This window comes from Erythrolamprus reginae, chromosome 9, assembly GCF_031021105.1.
Source record: "Erythrolamprus reginae isolate rEryReg1 chromosome 9, rEryReg1.hap1, whole genome shotgun sequence".
NCBI lineage: Eukaryota > Metazoa > Chordata > Lepidosauria > Squamata > Dipsadidae > Erythrolamprus > Erythrolamprus reginae.
The window spans coordinates 57848888-57874918 of record NC_091958.1 but is presented as its reverse complement, the minus strand read 5'-3'; the positions used below and the strand labels follow the sequence as shown (position 1 = coordinate 57874918).

Genomic DNA, 26031 nt, shown 5'->3' with positions numbered 1-26031 from the left:
AAGGACGGGCGGCCACGCCTTCTCGGGCGCTACTGAGCACGCGCGGGACGCGACGCTCTCCGGTCACGTGCCGGTGACGCACCTGCGCGCCGGGTCGCCGCGTTTGTTTCCGGAAGTGTTGGTGTGGCTCGGGGGAGGGGAGGGGGTCGGCCCGGCTGCAGGCGGCATGGAGATCACCCGGGCCAGTGAGTGGCGGGCGCGCGCGGCGGGAGGGGGGCGGCGGGGTGGGTCCCCCGGTTGACCCTCGCCCTGTCCGCAGGTTTCAAGAGCGCGCTGGGCGCCGTCTACGAGGCCGTGGAGGAGGCCGACTTCCTGGCCATCGACGGGGAGTTTTCAGGTACCGCCGCCCCCCTCCGCAGCCCCCTTCCCGGCCACGCGCCCCCCCCCCCTCTCCCGCCCAGGCCTCAGGACGCGCTCTGCTTGCAGGCATCAGCGACGGGCCGTCCGTGAGCGCGCTGACCAACGGCTTCGACACGCCTGAGGAGCGGTACCAGAAGCTGCGGAAGGTGAGCCTCGCCCGCCCGTCCCGCCCCGTCTCTCTGCCCCGGTCCCCGGTTGCTCAGAATCCCCGTTCGTTTCCTTTTCCGCCCAGCATTCCATGGATTTCCTGCTCTTCCAGTTTGGCCTCTGCACTTTTAAGTATGATCACGCGGAATCCAAGTAGGTCCTTTCCTCGGTTTTTAAAATTAAGTGTGCTGGCCTGCGTAACTTGCAAACTGATTTTCAACTGTATTTTCTTTTAGGTATACTATTAAATCATTTAACTTCTATATTTTCCCAAAACCTTTGAACAGGACGTCACCAGATGTCAAGTTTGTCTGCCAGGTATATATGTATTTTCTCCCTCTGATTCAAAAGTAATAGAGAATCCAAAGCAAAATCTTCCACTACCATTCTGACACAAATGCAGTGCTTTATCGTTAGGAAGGTAGGTTATAAATGATTAATATTAGTAGGATATTAGTATTTCAGGGAATCCGAAAACGTCTAGAGCAGGGGTGAGATGTCATGTGATGCACCGGGACTTTTCCTGGGGCAGGGCCAGCACATGATACATCTGGCTGCTGGCCACAAAGAGTGTTGTAAGTTTTTCGTTACAGTCAGAAGGATCTTAGCAATTTGAGAAAAGGTTTCATAAACATGAAGTGGCTTTAGAGGAAGGTTTTTTTTCTTTGCACTCTCAGTAATTTTAGCTTGATGTTGGAGAAAAGGTAAAACACCTGGAAGCTTCTTTTTGTCTTGTGTCAAGACTACCAGTTTGAACTCTATCTGGGCGGTCGTAATTGTATTCTTTGTCAAATAAATAATATACAGTGAACCCTCGATCATCGCGAGGGTTCCGTTCCAGGACCCCAAGCGATGATCGATTTTTCGCGAAGTAGCGGTGCGGAAGTAAAAACACCATCTGCGCATGTGCAGATGGTGTTTTTACTTCCACCGCCGCAGCGCGTTGCTGGGGAGCGCGCGCGCGTTGCTGGGGCCGCTCCCCAGCTGGGGAGCGGATCTGGGGTTTCCCCAAGCGCGCGCGAGTTGCTGGGGCCGCTTCCCAGCTGGGGAGCGGATCTGGGGTTTCCCCAAGCGCGCGCGCGTTGCCGGCTCCGCTTCCCAGCTGGGAAGCGAAGCTAGGCTGCCCCAAGCGCGCGCGCGTTGCTGGGGCTGCTCCCCAGCTGGGGAGCGGATCTGGGGTTTCCCCAAGCTCGCGGCTGCCCCAAGCTCGCGCGCGCCGCCCGCCCGCCCACGCTGTTGCCGGCTCCGCTTCCCAGCTGGGAAGCGGAGCTAGGCTGCCCCAAGCTCGCGCTCCAGCCCACCGCCGCTGGGGTCTTACCGGGGCAAGAGGGGGAAGACCCAGGGAAGCCTCTGCCCGGCGGGGAAACTCCACCATCTACGCATGCGTGGAAGGGCACGCATGCGCAGATGGTGGAGTTTACTTCCAGGTTGAAAACTAGCGAAATAGCCCTTTCGCGATCCTTGAGGACGTGAAACTCGAGGGTTCACTGTATATATATATCCCACCATGAATTGGCACTTTTATTCGTGAAAATTTAATTTCATTAAATTGATGTAATTTGTAGAATCATCTATAAATCTTTTTCCTGTTTTTCTTTCAGAGCTCAAGTATAGATTTTTTAGCAAACCAGGGATTTGATTTTAATAAAGTTTTTCGAAACGGTAAGCCTTTTGTAAATATTTTAAAAGTAATTTTGCATTTCTACATGTAGCTTCAACCTCTTTCTTCCCAGTATTGTGCAATCCAATCATGAAGAAAGAAAGTTTCTTTAATTGATTGTGATTAAAGTTTTAATTCCCATCACTGAGAATTCTCAGAGAGTTAAAAGTGCTGTTACAACCATCTGGAGGAAACTAGGATAGGAAAGGAGGACTAGATGCCCAAATGTTTAAATTGGAAGAGTTTTAAAACAGAATTTTACCAGAGTCTCCTCCCCTCCCCCCATTTTTTAAGGTATCCCTTACTTAAATCAAGAAGAAGAAAGACAGTTACGGGAGCAATATGATGAGAAGCGCTCTCAAGCCAATGGGTTGGGTGGCCTGGCATATATGTCACCTGGTGCTGCCAAGCCTCCATCGGTTGTTCCTGAGGATCAGAAGAAGTTCATTGAGAAAGTTGTGTAAGTGGATACACAGTCTCTGCTTGGAGAAGGGCTCCGAACACCACTGACAATTATTGCATTTAGGTTTTCAGTTATTTCCTGGGCCAGACAAAGTTTTGCTAGGAAGAGGATTCTTCCTCTGTCGCTGTCTGCTGGGCTGGAAATGGATTTGCAGCTTTTCTCGTGCAGTACGGAAGGCTGATGGAGGCTGACTAGCTACAGAGGCCTGGGAGGGGGGGGGGTTTAACTAGAGCCCCCCCCCCCCCCCGGTGGGCGTATGCCTGCTTAGAGTCCATTTGTGGGGATTCCATTATGCTGGTTCCTTCCTTAATGTGTTACCCACTCATCCCATTTACTTTGAATTTCTCAGACTTCAATAGTGATTTGTGGTAATGTGCACACTGTGGATCCAGTGAATAGTAGAACTTGCCAGTTCTCCCATTTTAGGGAACACAAGCCATTGTGCACTAGCAGGGGGTTGCAGGTGGCCCTCCCCGTTGTGGGAAGAGGCCAGCCAGAAAGAAGACACCTTCCACTTCTCTCCTTTTCAGAGAAAGGATAGAAGATCTCCTGAAAAATGAAGGAAACTCCACCGTGCAGCTGGAGCCGTGCACCGGGTTTGTTCCTCAGGGCCTTGGGCAGAGCTCTGAGTAGATGAGGCTGGCTGGGCAGCAGAGATTTGGATTTGCACTGGAGATGGCGGCAGCCTTTGTATCTTTTTCTTCTCCTCTGTAGATTCCAGAGGAAACTAATCTATCAGACACTGAGCTGGAAGTGAGTAGTGCTGGTTATTACCAGGAGAAGTTGCTGAAGCAGCCTTCTCTGCATCTGGGGGGCCTCAGCCGTGAGTGCTGCGTTCCTTAAGAGGCCGAGCTCTGGGTCTCCTGGGCGGTGTTGATGCAAAGCTGCTGGCCAAGACCAAAGAGCCAGGCCGCCCAGCCGGCTTTCCCTCCTGGCATTTCTTTATTCACCAAGCACGGAGTTTACATGGATATTTCTTACTGATACCTTATTGCCAAACCTGGCATTTTCTTTATTATTTTCTTTTCTGCCTGATTATTATTAATCCTTCCTTTTTCCTTTCTCAATTTCACCATAGGTATCCAAAAGGCCTCCATGTTGAAACTTTGGAAACAGAAAAGGTGACTAGTTCTGCGTTTTCCATTTCTCAGTGGGCTTGGTAGGACGGTGGGATTTTCTAGGCATCACTAGGAGAGTTTTGGTGGGCAGGTGGCAGCTGCTCCTTTGCTGGTCTGATCAGGGGCCAAGCCCATACAAAAGAGAGACCTCCAATGGGATGGCTCATGTATTCGCCTCCCACTTCTGAATTTGGCGCATGTAGCTGTGTAGGAGCGCTCGGTCATTGTTCTTGCTTGCTTGTGCCTGCATTAATTTTAATAATAATAATTTATTAGATTTGTATGCCACCACTCTCCGAGGACTCGGAGCGGCCCACGACAGGCAATACATCATGTGCAAATCCAATATTAAAACAGTTTTAAAAACCCTTATTAAAAAACAATCCAAGCCAACCATGCATGAACCTTTGTGGCCCTTAGAAGGAGCGATACATGATCATCAGCAAAGTGGACGAAGAGGAGCGCAGGAGAAGGGAGCAGGAGAAGCAAGCCAGAGAACAGGCAGGTGCCCCCGGTGCCTCTGGCAGGGCAGGGGCTGTGGGGGGGCGGGCAGCCTCTCCACTCCACTGGGAGAGGCTGATGCACAGGGGTGCTGGGAGGGGCCAGGCAAAGGACTCCCCTGGGCTTCTCACTTGCAGGAGGAGCTGAAGGACGCCGTGGGCTTTTCTCGAGTCATTCACGCCCTTGCGAATTCGGTACGTTCGTTGCCTTGAAATCATTAGGAAAAGTAGGCGTGCCATCGGCCACTGGAGTTAGCCAGGAGTGTTCTCGAACCCATGGGGGTGGGGGCGCACGTTCTGCCTCTGCCTGAGCATCAGCCTGGGTTGCCTCCCTACAGGGCAAGCTCGTGGTCGGACACAACATGTTGCTGGATGTCATGCACACCATCCACCAGTTCTACTGCTCCCTCCCCGAGGTTGGTGGATTCCTCCTTGCACCGAGATCTGGGGCACGCCTGGGCCGGCCGTCCTGGGTGGAGGGGGGGGGTGTCGGCAGCTCCCAATCTGCTCCCCCCGGCGGTTGATAGTCCAAGCGGGGGCTGCTTCCCTCTGCTTTTCCCTCGAAGCTTGCGAGCTTTCTTAATTTCCAAAGCTTCCTAATTAGAGTTCTCTTAAGCTGGCAACCATCTGCAGTGTTGTTGTTTTTAAAAATCATGCTTTTGATGGCATCTTAAATGTAATATCCAACATGTTCTTTGGCATTGCAGCCTTTACTTTTCTCAAATAAATTAATTGTGCATTGATGCAGTTTACAGTGATCTGGTTCCTTTTAAATTCCAGGATTTCAATGAGTTCAAAGAACTGGCAACATGCGTCTTCCCGAGGTGAGTGGCAGTCCAGTCCAGTCCTCTGTTCTCTCAATGGCCCTCTGACTGTCCAAGGAGTCCCCCTCCCCCTGGCAGAGGGCCCGAGCCGTGGATGCCCCCAAGCAGCTGGAATCCCAGTTAAAGTGTCTCCATAATCCTCCTCTTGCAGAACCTTCAAACTTAGGAAACTCCTGCTGAGTCTTCAGTGTAACAATCTTATTCCAGAGCGGCCCCCCCCCGACACGTTTTGCAGAATTTATAACTCTTATCTGTTTTATAGGCTATTGGACACTAAATTGATGGCAAGCACACAGCCATTCAAGGTAGGACATTTGCATTTCTTGATCACACCTCTTAAAGTCATCTTGTAATTAACAAAGTTAATGAAGTGAAACGAACAGATAAGACTGTTTTGCAACAAAGATAATACGCCATTGTTGCATCCAGTGAACTGCCCCTGCCAGGCCACAGATTCCTGTCCTCAGGAGCTATTTGTGATTGCCAGAAGGCAAAACCGCTGAGCACAAACAAAAGCTAACCCCCTTTAAATGCCTGGCTGTTTGGGGGGGGGGGCAGTGCCCTTGAAGAAATACTTTTAGCAGGAGCTCTTGGTGCCCCTGACATGGCCTCTCCTGCCTGTGGCTCCGTTGGAGCAGGGCCGCTGGCCATCAGGGGCCTTTAGTTGCCTTTGCTAATGCAAGTCTTCGGAGACGGGCGGCATACAAATCCAAATAATAAATAAATAAATAATAAATAAGTGAAGGCAGGAATAATACTGGTGAGCTTGCCTTGGAAGTGTTTTACACAGGGCTTACAAGTGGGTGTATGTTTAAGACATGGGTGAAAACACTAGAAGGGATTTGATCATCTTCTCGCTTTCTTGCTATCAGTTGGTATTAATAATCATGGTCCAAACTGCATTAGTGGACAATGTAAAACCTATGAGACGGTGCAGGTTTTAAAACTCTCAAACTCTGTTTTGAGTTCTAAAAGCCTTTACAACCACTGTGGTCTTTCCAAGGCATCCCAAGGTTTTGTGTGTGTGTGTGTGTGCTTGTGAGAGAGAGAGAGAGAGAGAGAGAGGAGGAGGAGGGAGCGCTTGTATGCTGACGTCCGCATGGGATCAGAGACGCTCTCTTCTCTTTTCAGGAGATCATTAAGAACACGTCCCTGGCAGAGCTGGAGAAGCGTTTGAAGGAGACGCCCTTCAGCCCCCCAAGAGTCGGTAAGGCAACAGAGAAGAGCCGAAATCTGGCTTTTAGTAGACGTGGCAAGTGAACACTTTAAAAAGGTGCTTTCGCTTTGGTGGGGAGAAATCCTTTGCCTTCTCTCTAGCTGGCCTTTCTGTAATTTCGATGGGGGAATTCAGATCAGGGCTTCAGAAACACACAAAACTACCCTGTTCCCCCCCAAATAAGACATCTGGTAATAAGCCCAATTGGGCTTTTGAGTGTATGGCCATGAGGCCAAGTGCTGCCTCTTCCAGGGTTCAAGAAAGCATAAGGCAGGGTCTTAATTTCAGGGGAAATGGGGCAGTAGCACTATTGAGCCAGTAACTGCATGGTGCTACTTTCTCCCCAGAGGCAGAATAAAGACCCCCTGGAGTCTTCTGGGGGCAAAACACTCTGGGAGGAAGCGGGGCACCTCCAGCAGCTCCCCTCCAGGTGACTTTGAGTAAAAGCCCCCCTCCCTCCCTTCCTTCCTCAGAGAGTGCCGAGGGCTTCCCCAGCTACGACACAGCTTCAGAGCAGCTGCACGAAGCCGGCTACGACGCCTACATCACGGGCCTCTGCTTCATCTCCATGGCAAACTTCTTAGGTGCTCTGATCTCCTCCCGTGGCCCCCAGCAGCCCTCGCTCGGCCATTGTCCTGATTCTTGCCCTGTCCTTTGCTCCTTAGGTTCATTTGTCAGCCCTCCCGAAAATCACGTTTCTGCCGGTTCAAAGCTGATGGAGCCCTTTTTCAACAAGTAAGTGACAACCATCCCTGAAGAGCGTCCTGCTGTTTCCTGCACTGCTGCTGTGGCTTTTTCAGTCAGGTTGGGGGTTGTACCAAGGTGTTTGCCAGAGAGGTTTTCTTGCCCTGCCGCCCAAGGCCCCACTCCCAGGGGGCTAGTGGCACCTTGATGTCATTTAGAGGGGCTCTTTTGCTAGCTTTTCATGGAGCTCGCTAGATAAGCAGAGACAGAGAAATATCTTTATTTAGTTTTTATTTGTAATATCCAAGCGACTCTCTGACTTTTCCTTCAGATTATTTCTGATGAGGGTGTTGGACATTCCATATCTCAATTTGGAAGGACCAGATTGTAAGTGTCCCCCCCCCCCCCCCAAACCTTAAACGTGTCAAAATAGTGGGATGGTTCACACCTGTCTGGTTTTGCAGCAGTGTGTGAGAACTATTCTCCCCTTTAGTGGGGGCTGAGTGCCAGAAAAAGGAGGGACCACCTGAAGGAGGCTGGCAGGGAAGGAAGGTTGGGTGAAATGGCCCTGAGCCCCTTCCAGCCTCCCCCTGGGTTGAGACCTGCCTTCTGCAGAGGGGGGGGGGGTGTTTGTGTGTGGCAGCCCAGTGGGGGGAATCTCCCCGTGATCTTGGCTCCTGGGGGTGTCAGGGGTGGGTGCCAAGATCAGGTTCTTCTGGTTTTGTAGTGCAGCCAAAACGCGACCACGTCCTTTACGTGACCTTTCCCAAAGAGTGGAAGACAAGCGACCTCTACCAGCTCTTCAGTGCTTTCGGTAAGCAGGCCTGTTCCAGCGGCATTCTCGCCAGAGAGCGGCCGGATTTGGCAGAGGGGCCTCCGGGGTGGAAGGCTACAAGCCATGGGGCTCTGCACTGGGGGCTAAAGAAGGAGGGGGAGGGGGGGTTTATGGGGGGGGGGGCTTGTGCAGGACCCCCCTCTGGCCCTCCCTGCTTCAGAGGACGAGAGCCGCCCACATGGTGTCATCTTCACTATGCTTGGACAGATCTGGTCAGAAGAGGGTTTACCTTCCCCTTCGGATTTTAGGCAACATCCACGTGTGCTGGATTGACGATACGTCGGCGTTTGTGTCCTTGAGCCAGCCTGAACAAGTGCAGATTGGTGAGCACCACCCAGCCTTGGGAAGAAGGGGCCACAGCTGGTTATCTTGACCAAACGTCTGCAGAGGGTCCGGAGGTTTCAAACGGTCCCGTTTCTTTAGCCCTTTCTCCTTTGTGTGGGGCCACGGAGTCTGTGGGAGGAAAGGCAGGGGAAAGGAAGGGGGGGAGGACCACGCAGCCTCTGTCCAGATGCCTTCTGAGGGAGGAGGGCCTGGAATGGAAGGGGGCAGGGCAGGGCTGACCTTAGCTCAAGACTTGGGGCCGATTGCTGCTGCCCCAGACACAGCCCCTCCCCCCCCAACTAATTTGTACCCATGCCTCCCCCCCCCCCCCCTTGTGCTTTGTGGTGCTTTTCCCAGAAACAGGATATTGGCTTCCTTCATCCTGGTGATTTATGCTCTCCTGAATTGAGCCTGAGCCCCCCCTTCCAGAGGGCCCCCTGCCCCCTCCTTGAGAGGGGGAGGGGGCCCCCGCTCTTTGGAAGCCGTCCTGGAGAGGATTCCCTCGGGGGGGGGGGTGTGACTTTGTTCTGCACTCTTCCCACAGCCGTCAACACCAGCAGGTACGCTGAGAGTTACCGGATCCAGACCTACGCAGAATACATGGAGAAGAAGCAGGAGGCGCGGAGACTGACCAAGAGGAAATGGGCCGAGGACAGTTGGAGGGAGGGGGAGGCCAAGCGCCTGAAGACCCAGGCCGGACCCTTCACGCCCCAGGGCCGCTACTACAGCCTGTGCAGGTGAGGCCCCCGAGGGGGGGAGGGAGGGTTCAACCTGGGGGGAGCGGGGGGTCACCTGGGGTCTGGAAGGGAGCGAGCAGGGCCGGCCCTGTCTGTCCGACAGCCTGAAAGCAGTGCAGGTGACGCCCCAGTCCCCAGGTGTGCTGCTGCGCCCAGGTAACACTTCACGGGCCCAGCAGAACCTGGAAGCGTTAAACACAGGCTGAAGTGGCACGAGACAGGCGGGCAGCGGTTGGGGCTGCGGGTGGCAGGGGCCAGGGCAGCTGACCAGGCCGGCTTGCGGAAGGGCCACCTTGGGCTCAGCTGCCCTGTGGCCCTTGTGAGAGGAGTGGACGGGGCCTCGCCCGGCTTCAGGAAAGGCCCCTCCACGGAAGGCTCCTCCCTCTTTCGGCAGCTTTTCGACCCCCAGCTCTGTGGGGAAGAGGAGCATGAGCCCCATCCAGGAGGAGGGCCTGGCGGATGAGCTGGAGGAGGCCGCGGGGCAAGAGGCGGAGCTGCCCACCCCCCCGGGGCCCTTCCAGGAGACCCCCGAGGGAGAGAGGAAGGAGGCCAAGAGGCTGCGGAAGAGCAGAAGCAAGCAGGCGCTGGAGGGTAGGGGCGCTCGGCCCGTCTGCTGACCGGCAGGCCTGGAGGGAGGCAGGGACTTTGAACGAGATCACTGCCCCCCCCCCGCTCGGGTTCAGCCCCCTCCTCTGAATGCCCAGGGGGGGAGCTGTGGGGGTGTGGTGGGGCTAGCCTGGGACTCCTCCGGCCAGCATGGTCAGCCTGGGAGGGTTCTGCGTTTGTTCAGCCGTGTGGCCGTGCTGTGCTTCTTGCAGGGGGGCTCAAGGCCACTCCCGCCAGGCTCTTTGATGTGCCGGACACGTGGTAGCTGCCAGGAGCAGGGAGGCCGGAGGGGCAGGAGGCCTCTCGGAAGTCGCTTCTGTTTTCTAACAATCATGGTCTGTGCATGCGTGTCGTGTCCATTATGTGAAAACCTTTGGCTGTTGTGTACGTGTGGGGCCCAAGGGCCGGACTGCAGCGCTGGACACACCACCACCCCCGAGTCTGTGCAGCTTCTTCGGCTGGTGCCCTCGACCCCCCTGGCAGGCATTCGGCCACTCCCTTCCCCCCCCCCCCCTGAAAGGGAAGAAGAGGCCTCGTCTCCACACTCAGTTTGAGAGCCCCCCTGCGCCCCCCCTTGATCTCTGACCCCCCTTCTCTATTTAAAAAGACAAAGATAAACCCGCAGCACCCCCAGCTTCCACCAGCCTGAGACCTCGGCCTGCGGTGGCCGGTTTCATAAACTCCGTTTGATATTTAACATTTTTGTATCGTGGAATGAAAAATGTTATTTCCATACAGTGAAGAAATTAAAGAGTCTTTTTTCCTAGGACTCCGTGTCCATACTTCCTGGGCAGAGGACCCCCCCCCCCGCCACAGAGACCCTCTTCGCCTGGGGGCAAAGGCCGACCCACCAAGGGGGGGGGCACTGGCAGTCTGACTCCTGGCAGAGGAAGTGCATGGCCAGGGGAGGGTTGTCCACCCACCTACCCACCCCCTCCCTGGAACCAGAGCCCCCCCTCGCTCCTCTCCCCTGCTGCCTGGGTGGCCCACGGCCTTCTGCCCCTCTCTGCTGGTGGCCGGAGGAAAGCTGTGGGCAGCAGCGGGCCAGGGCCGGTCCTTGTGTCCAGGGAGGGGTCAGGCTCTTCCCCGGAATCGCTGGACAGGCTCCAGCCCGGTGGCTGGAGGTGGCCAGTGGGGCCCTAGAGGGTCCAGGGAGCCCACACGCGCCTGGTTGAGGCTTGACGCCTCGGACGGAGGATGGAAAGCTTTGCTCTTGGGCCCATGGGGCAAAGAAACCCCCCCCCCCATGACTTTCCACTAGTTCCCCTGCACTCCCCCCCCCCCCACAGGCAGGCACGGCCCCCTCCAAGCAAGGACCGAGCACAGCTCCCCCCCCCATTTCCCCAGGCCACCTGCCCCTCCCTCTGCAGCCTCTTCCCTTGACTGCCCGACTCCCCCCCCCCCCCCAGCGCCTCGCCCGCGTGACTCCCGGCCACAAGAGCGGGACGGGGGCTCCGGCGGGCACTTACCGCCGCTGCCTGGCAGGGAGCTGGCGGCGGGGAGGCCTCTTGAGGACTAGCCGCTTGGAAAAGAAGGCGGCCTGGCCCCCGCCCCCCTTTCCCGCGTGCGCCGTGCAGCGACCTCCCGTTGTTGGGAAGCGGGGCGGGGGGAGCCCCCCCCCCCCCCAGAAGAGGAGCTCGGGGTCCCCTGACCGCGTGGCCAGAACGAGAGGCCCGGGGCTCCTCCGTGGGGCTGCACAAGAAATAAGTTGGCCCCCTCCCGGCAGTCCCCGCGGGACGAGGAAAGCGCGTGTCGGCCTGGTCGTGGGAAGGGCCGCCGCCGCCCGCCCGCCCCGCCCTAAAAATGAGCCCCTCCTGTTCCTCCTCTCGCCCCCGCCGGGGTTAGCCAAGGGGTAGCTGGAACTCGCGAGGCACGGACGGGGTTCGAACCCGTGATCTTCGGTTTACGAGACCGACGCCTTACCACTTGGCCACCGCGCCTGCGTTGAACGGGGCGCTTCGCTCCTATCTAGGCTGGCGGCGCTCCCGAGGACCGCGCGCGGACGCCCCAACTCGCGTGCACGAGACGCTCCGCCCCGAAGAGGGCTGCCAAGTAAGGGCAGGCCGGGCGTCGCGGTGCCGCGCTGCGCAAACGTACAAAAGGCGGCGGGTGGGTGGGTCTTCGTGCGCATGCGTTCCACCCCCGGCCCCACTTCTGGCCTAGGAGACAAAGCGTAGAAAGCACCTCGGGACTCGGCTGTCAAGCAAGGGGTTTAATGCCCCGCCCCCCCGCGGCCCGGCCTGCCCCGCGCCCCGCCTCCTCCTGCTGCTGCTCCTCCTTCTCCTCGGCGGGGCGGGGCGGGGCGGCGCTCGGGGCGGGCCACCTGCGGCACCCGCCCGCCGTTCATCTCCTGGATGCGCCGCGGCAGCGCCCAGCACACCGTCTTCCCGTCGGGCCCGCGACGCTCCGCGCAGGCGTAGCAGAAGGGCCGGGCCGGCGCCCTCCCGGGCTGTCCCCCCCCCGCCGCCGCCGCCGCCGCCGCTCTCCACGCGCAGGCTCAGCCCGGCCCGTTGCCGCGGACGCAGCGCCGCCTCCAGCCGCCGGTGCAGGTGCAGGTGGAAGCGCGGGTGGCGCAGGTGGAGGCGGAGGGAGAGGCGGGCACGCGCGGGGCTCCCGTCCCTCCGTCCACCCGACGCCGACGCCGCTCGCAGGGCCACCGAGAGGGCGAGGGGCGGGGCGCGTTGGCGGCCCTTGCGCGAGGCCGGACCCTCCTCCCGCGGCCCCGCCGCCCCCTGGCCGCCCGCCTTGCCCCCGCCCCGCCCCGCCCGGCCCGGCTTCTCCGCGGAGTGCGGCGGCCCTTGCAGCGTCGCCTGCGGTCCCCCGGCGGTTGTGGCTCCGGGGGCGTCGTCGCGTGGGCTGCCGGTTGTCGCCGCTGGCTTCGGGGTCTCCGAGGTCCCGTCCAGCTCTCCCCGTTGGCCCCCCTCCTCTCCTTGGCTTGTGCCCTGCTCGGGGGCCGCTGCAGGGAGGGCCCTGTACTGCCGGCTTCCTTCCAGCTCCGCCTGTGGCATCCCACCTGCTTTGCCCCCGGTCCCTGCTGAGGTGGGCCTGGTCCCTTCCAGCTGGCCCCCCTCTTGGCCCCCCTCATCTCTCTGGCTTGCCTCCTTTCCTGGGGCCGCTGCAGGAAGAGCCCTGTACTGCTGGCTTCCTTCCAGCTCCGCCTGTGGCATCCCACCTGCTTTGCCCCCGGTCCCTGCTGGGGTGGGCCTGGTCCCTTCCAGTTGTCCCCCCTCGGTTTTCTGGCTTGCCTCCTTTCCTGGGGCCGCTGCAGGGAGGGCCCTGTACTGTTGGCTTACTTCCATCTCTGCCTGTGGCGTCCCATCTGCTTTGCCCTCGGTCCCTGCTGGGGTGGGCCTGGTCCCTTCCAGTTGTCCCCCCTCGGTTTTCTGGCTTGCCTCTTTTCCTGGGGCCGCTGCAGGGAGGGCCCTGTACTGTTGGCTTACTTCCATCTCTGCCTGTGGCGTCCCATCTGCTTTGCCCCCGGTCCCTGCTGGGGTGGGCCTGGTACCTTCCAGTTGTCCCCCCTCAGTTTTCTGGCTTGCCTCCTTTCCTGGGGCCGCTGCAGGGAGGGCCCTGTACTGCTGACTTCCTTCCAGCTCCGCCTGTGGCGTCCCACCTGCTTTGCCCTCAGTCCCTGCTGGGGTGGGCCTGGTCCCTTCCAGTAGGCTGCCCTCGTCTCTCTGGCTTGCCTCCTTCCCCGGGGCCGCTGCAGGGAAAGCCCTGCCAGGCTCTGCCTGCTTGTCTGCCTCTTTGGGGCTCCCTGGCCTTCCTTCCTTCTTTAGGGTGGCCAGAAGAGCCCCCCCCTGAGGCAGCTCATCCTCCGGGGGCCCCTGTGGCTGCCCCCCTTTCTGGCTGCCTGCCTCTTCGCCTGCCTTGAGGGCGGCTGGGAGATCCGCAGGTCCTTCTTGTTGTGGCTCCTCCTGCAACTTTGCAGCTTGCAGACTCCCCGTTTTGCCCTCCGTCATCGTCGGCTCCGCTGGTGCTTCTGGCCGGGGGCCGGGACTGCCTTTGCCAGCTGCCCCCTGGCCCTTGGCACTGGGCAGGGCGAGAGGTGCTTGCTTGAGCTGGGGCCCTTCGTGGGCTGGTCCTGCTTCCAGGGCGGGGAGGGGCCTGGGCGGGGGCTGGGCCCGCTTGGGGGCAGCGCTGGGGGGGGCCGGGCTGCTCTGCTGAAAGAGGTCTCGGAAGTGCAGGTCCTGGGGCTCCTCTGCAGGCGGCAGGGGGCGTCTGTGGGGTGCTGGGGGCTTCTGGATCAGGAGGATCTCCTCCGACGCGGGGGGGCCCTTCCGAGGCGCCTTCAGGACCAGCAGGGGGGCCTTCCGGGGCACGGGGGCCGCCTGGGGGCCGCTGGGAGACTGGGTGGCCTTGGAGAGGCCCGAGCTGGCCTGGCCTGGGGGCTCCAAGTGGGGGGGTGGGATCCCCCAGGTGAAGACCATGAACTTGTGGCTGATGTTGAGGTCGATGAGGCAGAGGGCCTCCGGGGGCACAAAGCCCAGCGCCAGGTGCTTGGGCCGGGAGACCTTGTTGCCCAGGCGGATCCCCCTGGGCAGGGGCTTCACGGAGAGGATGCTGAAGGCGCGCAGGGCGGCCTCCACCATCTCGGGGAGGGCTCCCTTCTGGATCTCCACCATCTTCACCGTCAAATGGAAAAGAAGCTTCCGGAGCTTTTCTGGCTCCACCGAGCGGAGGACGTCTCTGCCGCGGCTTCCGTGGGGCCCCCTGGGCTTCTCCCGGGGGTCCAGGAGGCCCCCCCGGCCGAGTCCCTCCGGCTTCGCTTTGTGGGGAGCGTGGGGCCCTTCGGCCCTCGGAGGCTCCCGGGAAAGTCTCCCGTAGACGGGCCGGGCGCTTCCGGGCAGGAGGGCTGCAGGGGGGCCGGCGGGGGCTCCGGCCTCGACCGGGACCAGCCAGAGGTTCTGCATCCTCCTGCTCCTCAGATCCCCACGGAAGGATTTTCTCCCGGGGGGCTGGAAGAGCTGCACGGAGTTGAGGACCACGGTGGGGACCCCACAACGCCTCTGCACCATCTTCTTCTTGACGTGGAACTCCAGGACGGCCCGGCTCTTCTCGTCCATCCCCCTCAGGACGCTCGGGACGTCCTCCGAGTGGACAGGCGGGGGGCCCTCAGCGGGGCCGGCGGTCTCTCTCGGTGGAGGGGGGGGCTCCTCCTCTTGGTCCGGGGGGGGTTTCGGGGCGGGCTCCTCGGCCGGCCTGGCCCGCTCCTCTTTCTGCTCCTTCACCCTGAAGTCCAGAGACTGGATGGCCATGTGGTCCAGCCAGGGGAGAGGCGGGGGCTTCTCTTCCGCCTCCTCTGTGTCCCCGGCCCCCAACCTGGGGAGGGGGCCAGGGGCCGGCAGGGGCCCCATGCGGATTTCGAGAGACTTCTCTACCAGGATGACCCCATCCTCCTTGTCGAAAGTGGAGCTCTGGACAATGTGTATCTGTGCAAAGGAGGCCGGCGGGGGGCCCTTGATTTCGGGAGGAATCTCCGGACGCGGCGGCGGTGGGCCTTCTATTTCGGGAAGCCTTTCTGGGAGCAAGGGGATAAATGGCGGCCCACGCGGTCTCCTCTTCTTCAGGAGACAGAGGTCTTCGGAGTCCAGGGAAGAGGAGGCGGAGCCGCTGCTGTCGGAGGTGTTGGAGGAAGGGGGCGTGGCCACCCGGCAGGACCAATCCCAGTGTTTCAGGAGCGCCAAGCAGGAGGAGGAGGAGGAGGAAGAGGAGGGCTTTGGCAGGACCACGGGGCCCCTGAATGGAGGAGGCAGGCTCTCCTCTTGACCCACGCTGCTGCCGCTGCTTTGTGGCCTTTGGGGTGGCTCCTGTGGGTGTCTGTTCCCCTGGCGAGGCCGCTCATCACTGTGGAAATAAAAGGGGGAAGGCGGGGCTTTCCTAGGCTGCCAGGCGAGAAAAGAGCGTTCCCACTTCCAGGCGACTCCGTTGATAGAGGCAATCACGACAGGTGTCACTCCATTGCTACCTGTTGGGAAATCTTCCCCCTTGGGCCTTCTCTGGATCGCTCTTGTGATGCCCAGATAGGTGAGCCTTCCTGGCCAGCCCCACTGAGCCTCCCCCAGCCCCCCCCCCCCACCAAGGAGGTTCCCTGCCATGGGGGGCGGGGGGGGCATTAGCAGAGACCCTCCTGCAAAGAGAGATTTCACCCACCGTCCAAAATCGGATGCCGGTTGCCTCCCACAAATGCAGCCGGAGTCTATAACAGAGGAAAAGGAAGATTTGGGATGGACTTTCAATCAAAATATTTCCCAACCCCCCCTCCAGCTGCCTTGACCCTCCCACAGGCAGAAGAGAACCGAGGATGCGGCCTTTGCAAAGTCTCCAACCCGAGCCCCCCGCGTCCCCCCCAGGGCAGCCCAGCAGGGAGCTCTCCCGGAGCTGGGAAAGACCGGGGCAGGTTCTGGCTCCCTTCGCCCACAGCCCCCACCCCACCCCTGGGGAGCTTGGAGGTCGTGCCACGGGGGGGGGGGGGGGACACCCAGGCCTACAGCAGGGAAAGAGGAAGTTGGAGTAAACGTACGTTTTGCTTGTGTGGCTGGAAAGTCTTTCTCCTCTTCTTCTTCTTCCTCACGCTCTGCGTCCGGCTGCAAGGGGGGTGGGGGTGGGGGGAGAACCTTAGTGGGTTTCAAATGTTCTCCAGGTGAACGTGCATTCTAGCTTCCATCCTTTGAGGACGGAAATCACACCAAGGTCAAAAGGAGCAGGTCGGCCCCTCCCGCTTTGGCAGCTCTCCTGCTTCAGTCCGAGGGTAGAGGACAAGCCCCCCCGCCCCCCCCTCCTGGAAGCACAGAGGCTTCTGGCCTGGCAGCTTCCTGTCCAGCTGCTTTGAGGGTGGCCTCTGCCCCTCGGGTGCCACCAGGGGGCTCTGGGGAGGGCTTGGCTGAGTTGGCACCTGCGCTCTGGCCGTCTCCCACAAGGGCCTTCTGGGGGCCACCTTGACCCACCAGGTCTCCTCTGGGCCAAGGGGAGGGGGCGCTTGATGCTGGCTTCGCTTCCTTCCTTCCCTCTATAAGATGCTTTCTGAATGGAGGGAGAGGGTCCTGTGGCTGGGACCTACCCTTCTGTGGGCGTGGCAGGGGGAGGAGACCACAAAATCCCCTCCCCCTCCCCACTCAGGAGCCCAGCCATTGGCCAGTTCTCCAAATTACTCCAAATTTCTGCTAGTGGTTCTCCAGAACAGGCTGAATGTAACCGTTTGGGTTTCTTGCCTCATGTTGTATTGTAACCGATGCTGCCCTGTCTGTGGCCCCTCCCTCTGCAGCCAGGCCCACACAGATCCCCCTCCGTGGTCCCAGGCAGTCTGCCCCCTTGGCTTCTTGCTGGCCGTTGCACCCCGGAAGCTGAATGTGGTGTGTGTCTACTTTGACCCACATCCCCACCCCCAAAGCGCTCTCTCACACACGTTTGTAATCATGGGGGGGGTCTCCCTGCTTCCCCTTTAGCTTTTGGGGCCACTTACAGGGCTGGGCCCAGAGCAGGGGGTTGGGGGCTGCCCCAGAGGGCGCTGTAAGCCGAGCCGCCTCTTTACCAAGGGAGGAGGGCCGGGTTGGGCCGTGTGGCTCTCGGGGGCGACGGGCGGCCTGAGCTGGGCTTGCCACCGGGCCAGGCAGCGGCAGGTCCAGAGCTCGAAGCCCAGCCAGAGCAGGAGCAGGGCAGCCACGGCCACCGGGAGGCCCCAGCTCGTCTCCCAGACCCAGCAGAAGCCGTGGGAGCAGAGCAGGTGCTGGAACTGGGACAGCAGCCCCCCCTCTGGGCAGAAGCCCCCGGGCCCCTCGCGGCCATCGGCTTCCCGGGGCGTCCGGGTGCGGAGGGAGGGGCCCCCACTGAGGTCCTTCTGCAGCACCAGGGAGCCCAGCACCAGGGCAGCATAGCCGGACCTCATGCCCCACCCAGCCGGCTGCGACTGCCCTCCATCTCTTCTTCCCCTGGGGGGGGGGCAGGGCTGCTGCCGGGGAGGGGGTCACAATGGGCCCCCTGTGGGTGCCGTTGCCAAGAGACCGGGCCTTGGTGCTGGGGAGCTGAGGCTTGGCTGGAGGGGATGGTGCTCCACACACCTCCTCCCGGCCCCTCAGCCTCCCCACTGGGCTCCGTTTTCCGTCCTGGCCCCCTTCCCCCCCCCCCCACAGCCGGGCAAACGAGGAGACCCAGGAGCCAAAGGGAGAAAAGCCTCATACGTTTTTATTTTAGCACAAAAAAGGACTTGAGGTACAGGTGCAGGTGCTGTAGAGGGGAGCGAAGTGCCGAGGGCCTGGCAGGGCAGAGCGAAGGGTGGAGCCGGAGCCCCCCCCTCCTCTGGATGTCTGGGGGGGGGCAACAAGGACCCCTTTGCTTGGTCCCTTTCAACCACAGGGAGGGAAGCTGGGAAAGAGCAAGTCTCGGGGTGACCCGTCCCTCTCCCCAGCCCCCACCCACCCACTGGGGGGAAGGGAGCCAAAGCAGGCGGGCGCTGGACCGGCTTCAGGTGGCTGCTGCCCGAGGGGGGGCTTGGAAGGCACAGTCGGTGGGGGGGGCGAGGAAAGCATGCCGAGAACCCGTGAGTGCGTGAAAGACAGACGAAAGCCACACCAAGGCCAGGAAGCCGCTGCCCTGCCTGCCCTGGCCACTCTCGGGCCCCTGCGGCCCCCACCCCGCCCATAGCACGGAAAGGGGCCGTGGGGGGGGCAGTCCGGGTCCCCTGCGCTCCACTCGAGTCCTGGGCAGCCCAGCAGAGTCACGTCTTGGACACAAGCATCTCCTCGATGCCCTTCTTCCCCAGCCGGTAGCGGGCCAAATCCTTCCGCGTGACCAGCCCCACCACCTACAAGGCAAGGGGGGGCACAGGCTCAGGCTGGGTAAGCAGCCCCCCCCCACACAAAATGGAGGAGGCGCTTTCTCTCCCCCCCCCTTGGAAGGAGCAGAGCAGGGGCCCTACCTGGTTCTGATTGTCCACGACCACCAGGTGGCGCAATCCCAGCGCTCGGAAGAGCTTGAAGACCCTCGGGAGGGAGGCCTCCTGGAAGGGGAAGCCCGGCCTGCTGGTCAGCTGCAGGTGGGAGCCTCCTCCGGCCCCTCCCAGGCCTCCCCCCTCCTGTGGCCGCCCAGAGGCAGAGCGGCCCCTCCCTTCACCTGGGGCACCGCGTAGGGCGAGGGGTTCATGAACTCCGTCAGGTCCATCATGCACTCCCGCTCGTCCTGGGAGACGTGGATGGACTGGATGGGGGGGAAGCGCGGGTAGGCGTCCCGGAAGTCCTTCAGCTTCAGCCGCCGCTGCCGCAGGGACAGGCTGGCCCGCTCCACAAAGACCTGCAGCAGGGAGACGGGCAGCAGCGTCCTCGGAGGGGGGGCACCTGGCCAAACTCCCTACCCCCCCGCCCCCACACACCCACACCCACCTTGTGCTTCAGGAGCACAATCAGTTGAGAGCGCAGGATCAGGCCCCGCAGGCCCATCGTCTGCAAGGGGAGAGAGGGGGGGATTCCTGGGTGACGACAGAGTTTGGGGGGCTCATCCCGGCCCTCGGCTGGTGCTGGGGGCCCTGCGGTCCTGGGGGCTGGGCTTCTGCCCCCCCCTCCCCCACCCAGCATTCTTCTTGGCCAAACACTGCTCTGGGTCACAACCCCTGGGGGGGGGCTTTCGGAGGCAAAGCCCCAGGTCTCAGCAGCCGGGGCCCCCTGGGGGTCTCCAAGGGCCCCCCCACCCCCCTCCTCCACCCCCCTCCTCCACCCACCTGGGGTGGCAGCCCCCGCCAACCCCTTGCCCACCTGGTGGCTGCCCGGGCTGCTCTCCACCACCGGGAAGCCATTGTGGCTGGAAGCCGCGTCACTCAGGATGTCCACCACGGTGCCCACTTTCTCACTCTGGCGCAAGCAGGTGACCGGGGTGCTCATCACCTGGCTAGAGGGAGGGAGGGAGTGGAGCCCAGGCTCAGCCCAGGGGGGGCACTGGAGGGCAAAAGGGGGGCAGGCCCCCCCAGGGATCCCGTGGGAGGAGGGGTGGGAGGGGGTCTCCCTGCCCCCTCGGCCTCTCCCAGACTCTCCCTGCTCAGGGGCGGGGCTGCTGGGGGGACGGGTCAGCTTACGTGGCCGTGAAAGAGTGCGAAGTGACCGGGGCCTCCCAGTGCAGGAAGGGGACACTCTGGAGCTGGATATGCATGTCGTACAGGCCCTGGAAGGGGGAGGAGACAGTGAGGCCACGCAGGGGGGGGGCACAGGCAGGGGGAGCCCCCAAGCTTTCCGGGATAAGAATCCCTTCAGTGGGAGGAGAACCTGGGCCGGCAGTTGGAGGGGAAACTGAGTCACAGCAGGCCCGGCCTGAGTCATGTCACGGGGGAGGGGCCTGGGGGGGTTGAAGGCTTCTGGGCCTCTCACCCTGCCTCCAACCAGAGCCCTTCGGAATGGGGGGGCACCCTCACCTCCACAAAGAAGTCCCCCACAATCTTGGCCGTCATGAGGACTAGCATGATGGGGAAGCCGTAGGTGACGTTGCCCGTGGCCTCCATCATGATGACCGTCAGGCTCAGCGTCATCCGCACGATGCCCCCTGGAACAAGAGACACCCCCCCCCCCGGTCTCACGTCTCCTCCCTCCCCCAAGAAGGGACACCACAGTGGCCCCTCTGCCCACCGGCAGCCAGGAAGGCCCTGCCTTGCCCAGATGGACCCCCCCCCTCCTGGCTCTGCTCCCCCAAAGGTCCCAAGGGGGCTTCTCTCCCCCCCTGCATGCGCACACACACACACACACACACACACATATTCAGAGCTGGACTCTGGGTCAGACTCTGCTGACCCACGGCCAGCCCCCCCCCATGGCCTTGCAAAGGGGCCCAAGTGCCCCCCACTCACCCAGCTGGGCTGCAGCTCCCATCAACGCATACTTCCCTGGGTCCGGCCTGATCTGGAAGCCGGAGAGGAAGCAGGTGGTAGGGGGCCAGTGGGCTCTCCCGTCAGCCCCACCCCCACCAGTCACTGCTGAGCCCTGGCCCTCCGCCCACTCCGTGGGAGGGGAGGGGTCCTGGCTTACCAGGCCGTTGGGGATGTAGGACAAGGAGATGCCAAAGAGACGGCCCCAGGCAGCCCCGATCAGCAGCGAAGGGATGAAGACGCCTGCGGACACGGTCAGCCCGTACGTCCAGCAGGCCAGGAAGAAGTACACCAGGGTGAACAGGCCCAGGGTCATGGGGTCATAGGTGCCTGGGGCGGGACGACACACAAGACCGCTGTGTGAGTGCGCGGATGACACCCAGTTGAACATCTCCACCCCGTGTCCACTCGGCGAAGCTGTGGAAGTGATGTGCCTGGAGGCTGTTGGGGTCTGGGTGGGTGTCAACAGGCTCAGACTCAACCCTGACAAGACGGAGTGGCTGTAGGTTCTACCTCCCAAGGACAATCCCATCTGTCCGTCCATTACCCGGTGTGGGGGGGAATTTTTGACCCCCTCGGAGAGGGTCCGCAACTTGGGCATCCTCCTCGATCCACAGCTGACTTTAGAAGATGACCTTTTGGCTGTGGCGAGGAGGCGTTTGCCCAGGTCCGCCTGGTGCACCAGTTCTCCCGGTCCCGTTGACCAGACAATGTCATCTGGTGGGTCCTTCTCTGTGGCGACCCCGGCCCTCTGGCACTAGTTCCCCCCGGAGATTCGTACTGTCCCCACCCTCCCCGCCTTTCTCAAGAGCCTTAAGACCCACCTAGGTCGCCAGGCGTGGGGAAAATAGCCCATGCCCCCTTCTTCTCTGACCATTAAATGTTATGATTGTAAGATGGATTGATTGTGTACTATTGCTTGTTTTTTAAGGTAATGGGTTTTAGCCATAGTTTTAATTATTAGGGTTGTACTTATACTGTTTTTATTCTTGTTGTGAGCTGCAGCGAGTCTCCGGACAAGGGCGGAGTAATAAAGTATTATTATTATTATTCAGGCCAAGGGAAGCGGGGAGGGGGGGGTGAGCTGGGCCCTGGCACAACTGTGGAAGACTTGGGGGGCCGTGCCGAGCAGCCCCCGTGGCTGGGAAGCTGTGGCTGAAAGCCCCTCCCTGGGCCCCGCGACAGCTGAGGGGCGGCTGACCTGGGGGGTCGTGGAAGAGGCGCACCACGCTCTTCTCGGGGGTGTTGAAGAAGGCCGCGGCCATGGAGTTGTACTGCCCATCAGGGCAGAAGAGCTGGGGAGGAAGAGCAGGAGCCGGTCACTCACTCTGCCGGGGCCTCAGAGCCCAAGAGGACACCTCCCCCCCGCCCCCTTCTTTGCTGCCTGCCCCCCCACCTGCAGAGGGTAGGCCATGCTGTTGTCCTGCAGTGGCTGGCAGTCGGTGGAGCTGTAGATGAGGACGAAGGCGATGGCGGCTGTCACGGCCCCCACCAGCACCGCCTCCACCACCTGCAGGCACGGGCGGTGGATGTACCTGGCGGAGGGAGGGGCAAAGGGCCGGTCAGGGGGAGTTGGGGGAGGGGGCGGGCTGGGGGGGCCGCCAGGATTTTGGCAATAGGCTGGCTGTCTTCAAAAGTGCTACCGCTAACTGGAGTCTAAGAAGGGTGGCATAAAACCCCCAATCAATCAATCAATCAATCTCACCTGATGCGGAACATCGTCAGCCAATAGTTCAGAGCGTTGAAGAGGGCACCCAGGATCCCCCCTGCAGCGGGAGGCAGACGGGGGCCGGTCAGGAGAGGGGCGCTGGGCAGAGGTGGGGCAGCCCATCCCAGCCGTGGGGCTCAGCAAGGCAGACGGGGGGGAGGAAGCAGGAGTGGGGCCAGAGCAGCACTGACAGACGCCCCCCCCCCCTCTGCTTGCTGGGGGCTCCAGAGGCTGTCAAGGGAGGCTCAGCCCCAGGGCCGGTGGGGGGTGGGGGTGGCTCTCCCCCCAAAGGGCCCCTCCCTCCGGGTTGCCAAGAGCGCTGCTTACCCAACACTCCAATGAAGATGAAGATGGGGATTTCTTGGAAGGTGTAGCCCATTTTCTGGAACAGGGGAGAGAGAGAGGGAGGGAGGCCAAGGCCCCAACAGCTGCCTGGCACTGCCCCCCCCCCAGCGCAACTGCCCCCCCCAAGACCCTCGGGGGCTCCACCCATCTCGCAAACGGGCGCCACCAATGGCCTGGCACTGCCCGGGCGTCTTTCCCCCTGAAACGAAGGGAGGCCAGGCAGGCCCAGCTGGGGGGCGATGGCTGGGGGGGTCCCCTACCTCGGAGTCGAACCTGCCGAAGTTGATGAGGCCGGGGCTGGAGAGGTCCAGGGGGTTCCCCTTGTAGACGCTGAGGATGGAGTTGAGGGTGAAGGTGGAGATCATGGAGGCAAAGAACTGCAGGGGGAGAGAGGGGATGGGCAGCAGCAAGGCCCAAGGGGGGAGGGGCAGCCTGGACCTCTGGCCGCAGCCCCCTCCCCTCTCCCCAGCACTTACAATCCGCCAGGTCAGGAACTGGTTCCAAAAGGAGGCGCCTTCCTCCAAGCTGAAGAGGACCCCGCCTGCAGAGGAGGGCAGGGGGCCACGGCTGAGCAGGCGCCCTTTCCCCAGGCCCAGCAGCCCTGCTCTTCCTGGGCCCCTCGGGGAGGGGGAAGGGAGGGGCCTCACCGACAGGGGCCCCAAAGGCAGCCGAGACGCCCGCGGCAGCTCCGGCCGAGACAAAGTCCCGCTTCTCCGTGTCCCTCCGGAAATACTCAAACATCTGCCAGCCGACAAAACAAGGCGTTTGGGTGCAGGCCGGAGACTCCCGGCCTTTTCTTCCTGGACGGAGCCCCCAGGCCAGCTTCCTCGGGCCAGACCCCCCCACAACCCCCCCCCCCTCCAGCCCTGCTACTGACCCTGAAGTCCCTCTTCAAGGAAGTGGAGCGGCCCTGAGAGATGCCGGCTGCGATGACCGCCCCCGAGTGGATCATCGGCCCCTCCTGTAAGCAGAGCACAGGCCGGTCAGAGGGGCTTTCGGGCGGGGGAAGGGTCCCTCCCCCCCAAATGGGCGTTCCTCTCAGCCGTCTCCATCCCCCCCCGCTCCCTTCTGGGCCTGTCCAGCCCAATGGGAGGCACCAGTTCACCCAGCTCAGTGGGTGGGGGAAGGGATGTCAGGACCCCCCACCCAGTATCAACTCAGCAGGGCCTCCCCTCCCCCTTTACCTTCCCCACTGCCAGGCCTCCAACCACGGAGAAGATCACCCCACAGACTTTCACCACCAGGGTCTGCAAGGGGGGCACACCGGGGGCCACGAGTCAGGGGGGAGATGTCGGACCGCCCAAAGACCCCCAACCCCCTGTCCTTGCCCGAAGGATTCCTGCCCCCGAAAAGGGACCCTCCTCCCTGCCAAAGCCCCCAAGCGGCTGCCCGCCCTCCCTCCCCAAAGCTGGGCAGTCAGCCTGTGTGCCCATGCGAGACCCCCGCGCCTGGGCCCTGACCTTCAGCCGGACCACGTGGGGGATCTTGACTCCGTTCAGGTAGCATTTGATCTGGGGGATGCCACTGCCGGCGGCCACGGGCTGCGGAGACAACGCACTTGGTCAGGGTGGCCCAATCGGGCCCCCCCCCCCCCCCGCGAACCGAGCCCGGCCAGGCCTCACCTCCAGGAAGGCGACCAGGACGGAGCCGGCCACCACGAAGCCTGCATTAAGGGCGGCCCAGAGGAGCAGCGCGAAGGACAGGCGCCCGGTCTCCGTGAAGGAGTCGATGTCTGGGCAGTGGGAGCTCAGGGTGAAACCACCTGCGTCGGGGCTCCTATCGGTCAGGCCCCCACCTCTGTGGGCCAGCTGAAGGCCCCCCCCCCTGCACACACACACACACACACACACACACACGGCATCCCCTGGGTGGTGAGGCTGGACCCGCCCCCTGCTCCCCCCCACGACTGCCCCCTGTGCCCCAAAGGATACTGCCCTTGACCAGCTTGTACTTGACCCCTGCCAAGACCTCCACCGTGATGTCAATGAAGCAGGCGACCAGGCCGGTCAGGATGCCGATCACGGCACAGATGAACCAGCGCTGGATTTCCACAGTTCGGAACGCCTGCAGGATGGGAGGGGCAAGTGGTCAGACCCCAGCGCCCCCCCTCCCCGTGGGCACAGCAAGGCCCCCTCCTTGTTCTGGCCTGACACCCTGCCAAGGCTTCGGCCCCACCCTCTGCGCCCCACCCCCCTCTGTCCGGCAGAGCGGACGAGAACCAGGGGCCCCGCAGTCACAGCTGCATTTGGGCCACAGCAGAGAGGGACTCACGGTGTGGTTGATCCTCTTCTCCTCCTCCAGGAAAAGCTGGTTCTCGCAGTTGTCATAGTCCAAACTCTGCAGGGGGGGCCAAGAGGCAGAGGAGCCCTTCAGAGGAAGTCCGCCCCCCGGCCCCCACCCTTTCCACCGCGACCCAAACTCAGCACCCGGCCTCCCCAGAGCACCGAGGGCCACTCACTTCGTACTTGAGGGAGAGGAGCTTGTGGTTGTGTGGAATCTCACTGGGGAGGGGCCGAGGGGCCTCCGTTTCCTGCAAGGGACCAGAAGTGGGTCAAGGCCCCTGGACGGAGCCCCATGCCGCTGACCCCCCACCCCTCCCCCCAGCAGGCCCACTCACCGAACTCTCGTGGTCCCCGAGATCCACGTTGCTCAGGCGGCCAAATTGCGAGGAAGACGGGGACGGGCTGAGCTGTGGGGGCAGGACAGGTCTCTGGCGCTTGGGCTGGAAGACGCCGGGCAGAGACGCTTGACCCCGGGAAGCCCAGCCGCTCGGCCGGCAGCAGGGCCCTTTCTCGCCACCAGTGTGCAGCTGCATCAGCCATCATCCCAGCTTCCCCTTTCAGCCCTGAGCGGGTGACCTTCCAGGGGGCGGGGGGGGGGAAAGCCCCATTCTGCCGCAGGGGGGGCCGGGAAGAAGGAAGGGCAGAGGAGTCACGGGGCGGGGGGGCATCGGGCTCCCGGCCCCTCCTGGGCAGCCTGTGTGCCCCCCCTGGGTGAGTGGGGGGGTGTCCAACGGGGGGAGGGGGCGGAGGGGGCGGGAGAGGCGCTGCGCTGCTTCGGGCAGCAGAGGGACGCGGCCCTGACAAGTGTGGCGGGGGGCGGTGTCGGGCCGAGGGTCGGCCGGGCCAGTCTCCCCCTTTGGGCGCCCCCGGAGAGCGCCCCCCCTCGCCCCGCTCCCCCCCCCGGCGCTGCCCCACGGGGCTCTCAGCAGGGCCGCGGCTTCCTGGCTTCATCGCGGCCGCCGGCATCCCACAGCCCTCCGCCCTCCGCCCGCTGGGGAGGCCCGCGCTGGGAGTCCGGCCGGGCCGAGGGGGCGTCGGGGGCGCTCTGCACACGCTCAGGGACCCCTCGGAAACGCCCCCCCCGCCGGCCCCGCCCGCCTCACCTGCCCGCCCGTGCCGTTCAGCAGCGGGGTGGTCTCGCCCTCCCGGCCCTCCGCCTCGCCCGGCCGGCCGGACCACGACACGCGCGTCGCCACATTCGCCATCGCCGCTCCGCAGGCCGGCAGACTCGGGAGCAGTCACGTGATCTCCCGCAGCTGGCCGGGCACGTGACCCGCCGCCTCGCCCGCCCCGGAGCATGACGGGAGATGGAGTCCCGCCGCCTCGCTCGGCCCGGCCCCGAACGCCCTTCGCAGCCGGTCGGGAGGCTCCTTCCTCGGGGG

General features: G+C 62.2%; 2 protein-coding genes and 1 non-coding gene across 6 annotated transcripts; 1 reads left to right on the top strand and 2 right to left on the bottom strand.

Annotated features, from left to right (window-relative positions):
* The first annotated feature begins 40 nt into the window (after positions 1-40).
* On the top strand, positions 41-10243 carry PARN (poly(A)-specific ribonuclease). Of its 3 annotated transcripts, none has more exons than XM_070761520.1 (24): positions 41-185; positions 260-337; positions 427-506; positions 593-660; positions 744-825; positions 2109-2169; positions 2462-2627; positions 3161-3226; positions 3345-3383; positions 3709-3751; positions 4169-4249; positions 4387-4443; positions 4587-4664; positions 5029-5072; positions 5335-5377; positions 6204-6279; positions 6762-6872; positions 6954-7023; positions 7304-7359; positions 7700-7786; positions 8056-8130; positions 8676-8868; positions 9263-9459; positions 9687-10243. In XM_070761520.1, exons 1-24 carry the CDS (start codon positions 167-169, stop codon positions 9737-9739), a joined length of 1923 nt encoding a protein of 640 aa, XP_070617621.1. In that variant the 5' UTR covers positions 41-166; the 3' UTR covers positions 9740-10243. The 3 variants fall into 3 exon arrangements, with proteins under 3 accessions (XP_070617621.1, XP_070617622.1, XP_070617623.1); XM_070761521.1 differs by having other exon boundaries at positions 71-185; positions 795-825; XM_070761522.1 differs by lacking the exon at positions 9263-9459 and having other exon boundaries at positions 71-185.
* A 1099-nt stretch (positions 10244-11342) lies between these two features.
* TRNAT-CGU (transfer RNA threonine (anticodon CGU)) lies at positions 11343-11414 on the bottom strand. Its single transcript has one exon. It is a non-coding gene; the product is annotated as a tRNA-Thr (tRNA).
* A 6223-nt stretch (positions 11415-17637) lies between these two features.
* On the bottom strand, positions 17638-25936 carry CLCN7 (chloride voltage-gated channel 7). Of its 2 annotated transcripts, none has more exons than XM_070761519.1 (25): positions 25753-25936; positions 24985-25056; positions 24826-24897; positions 24639-24704; positions 24299-24431; positions 23990-24099; positions 23828-23908; positions 23552-23614; positions 23245-23328; positions 23015-23108; positions 22844-22908; positions 22628-22744; positions 22350-22404; positions 22020-22080; positions 21711-21849; positions 21516-21609; positions 20475-20644; positions 20297-20348; positions 19868-19995; positions 19535-19620; positions 19218-19350; positions 18849-18908; positions 18583-18759; positions 18389-18469; positions 17638-18274 (listed from the first exon to the last, which is right to left on the bottom strand). In XM_070761519.1, exons 1-25 carry the CDS (start codon positions 25852-25854, stop codon positions 18188-18190), a joined length of 2382 nt encoding a protein of 793 aa, XP_070617620.1. In that variant the 5' UTR covers positions 25855-25936; the 3' UTR covers positions 17638-18187. The 2 variants fall into 2 exon arrangements, with proteins under 2 accessions (XP_070617620.1, XP_070617619.1); XM_070761518.1 differs by having other exon boundaries at positions 24985-25089; positions 25753-25907.
* Between the last annotated feature and the right edge of the window lie 95 nt (positions 25937-26031).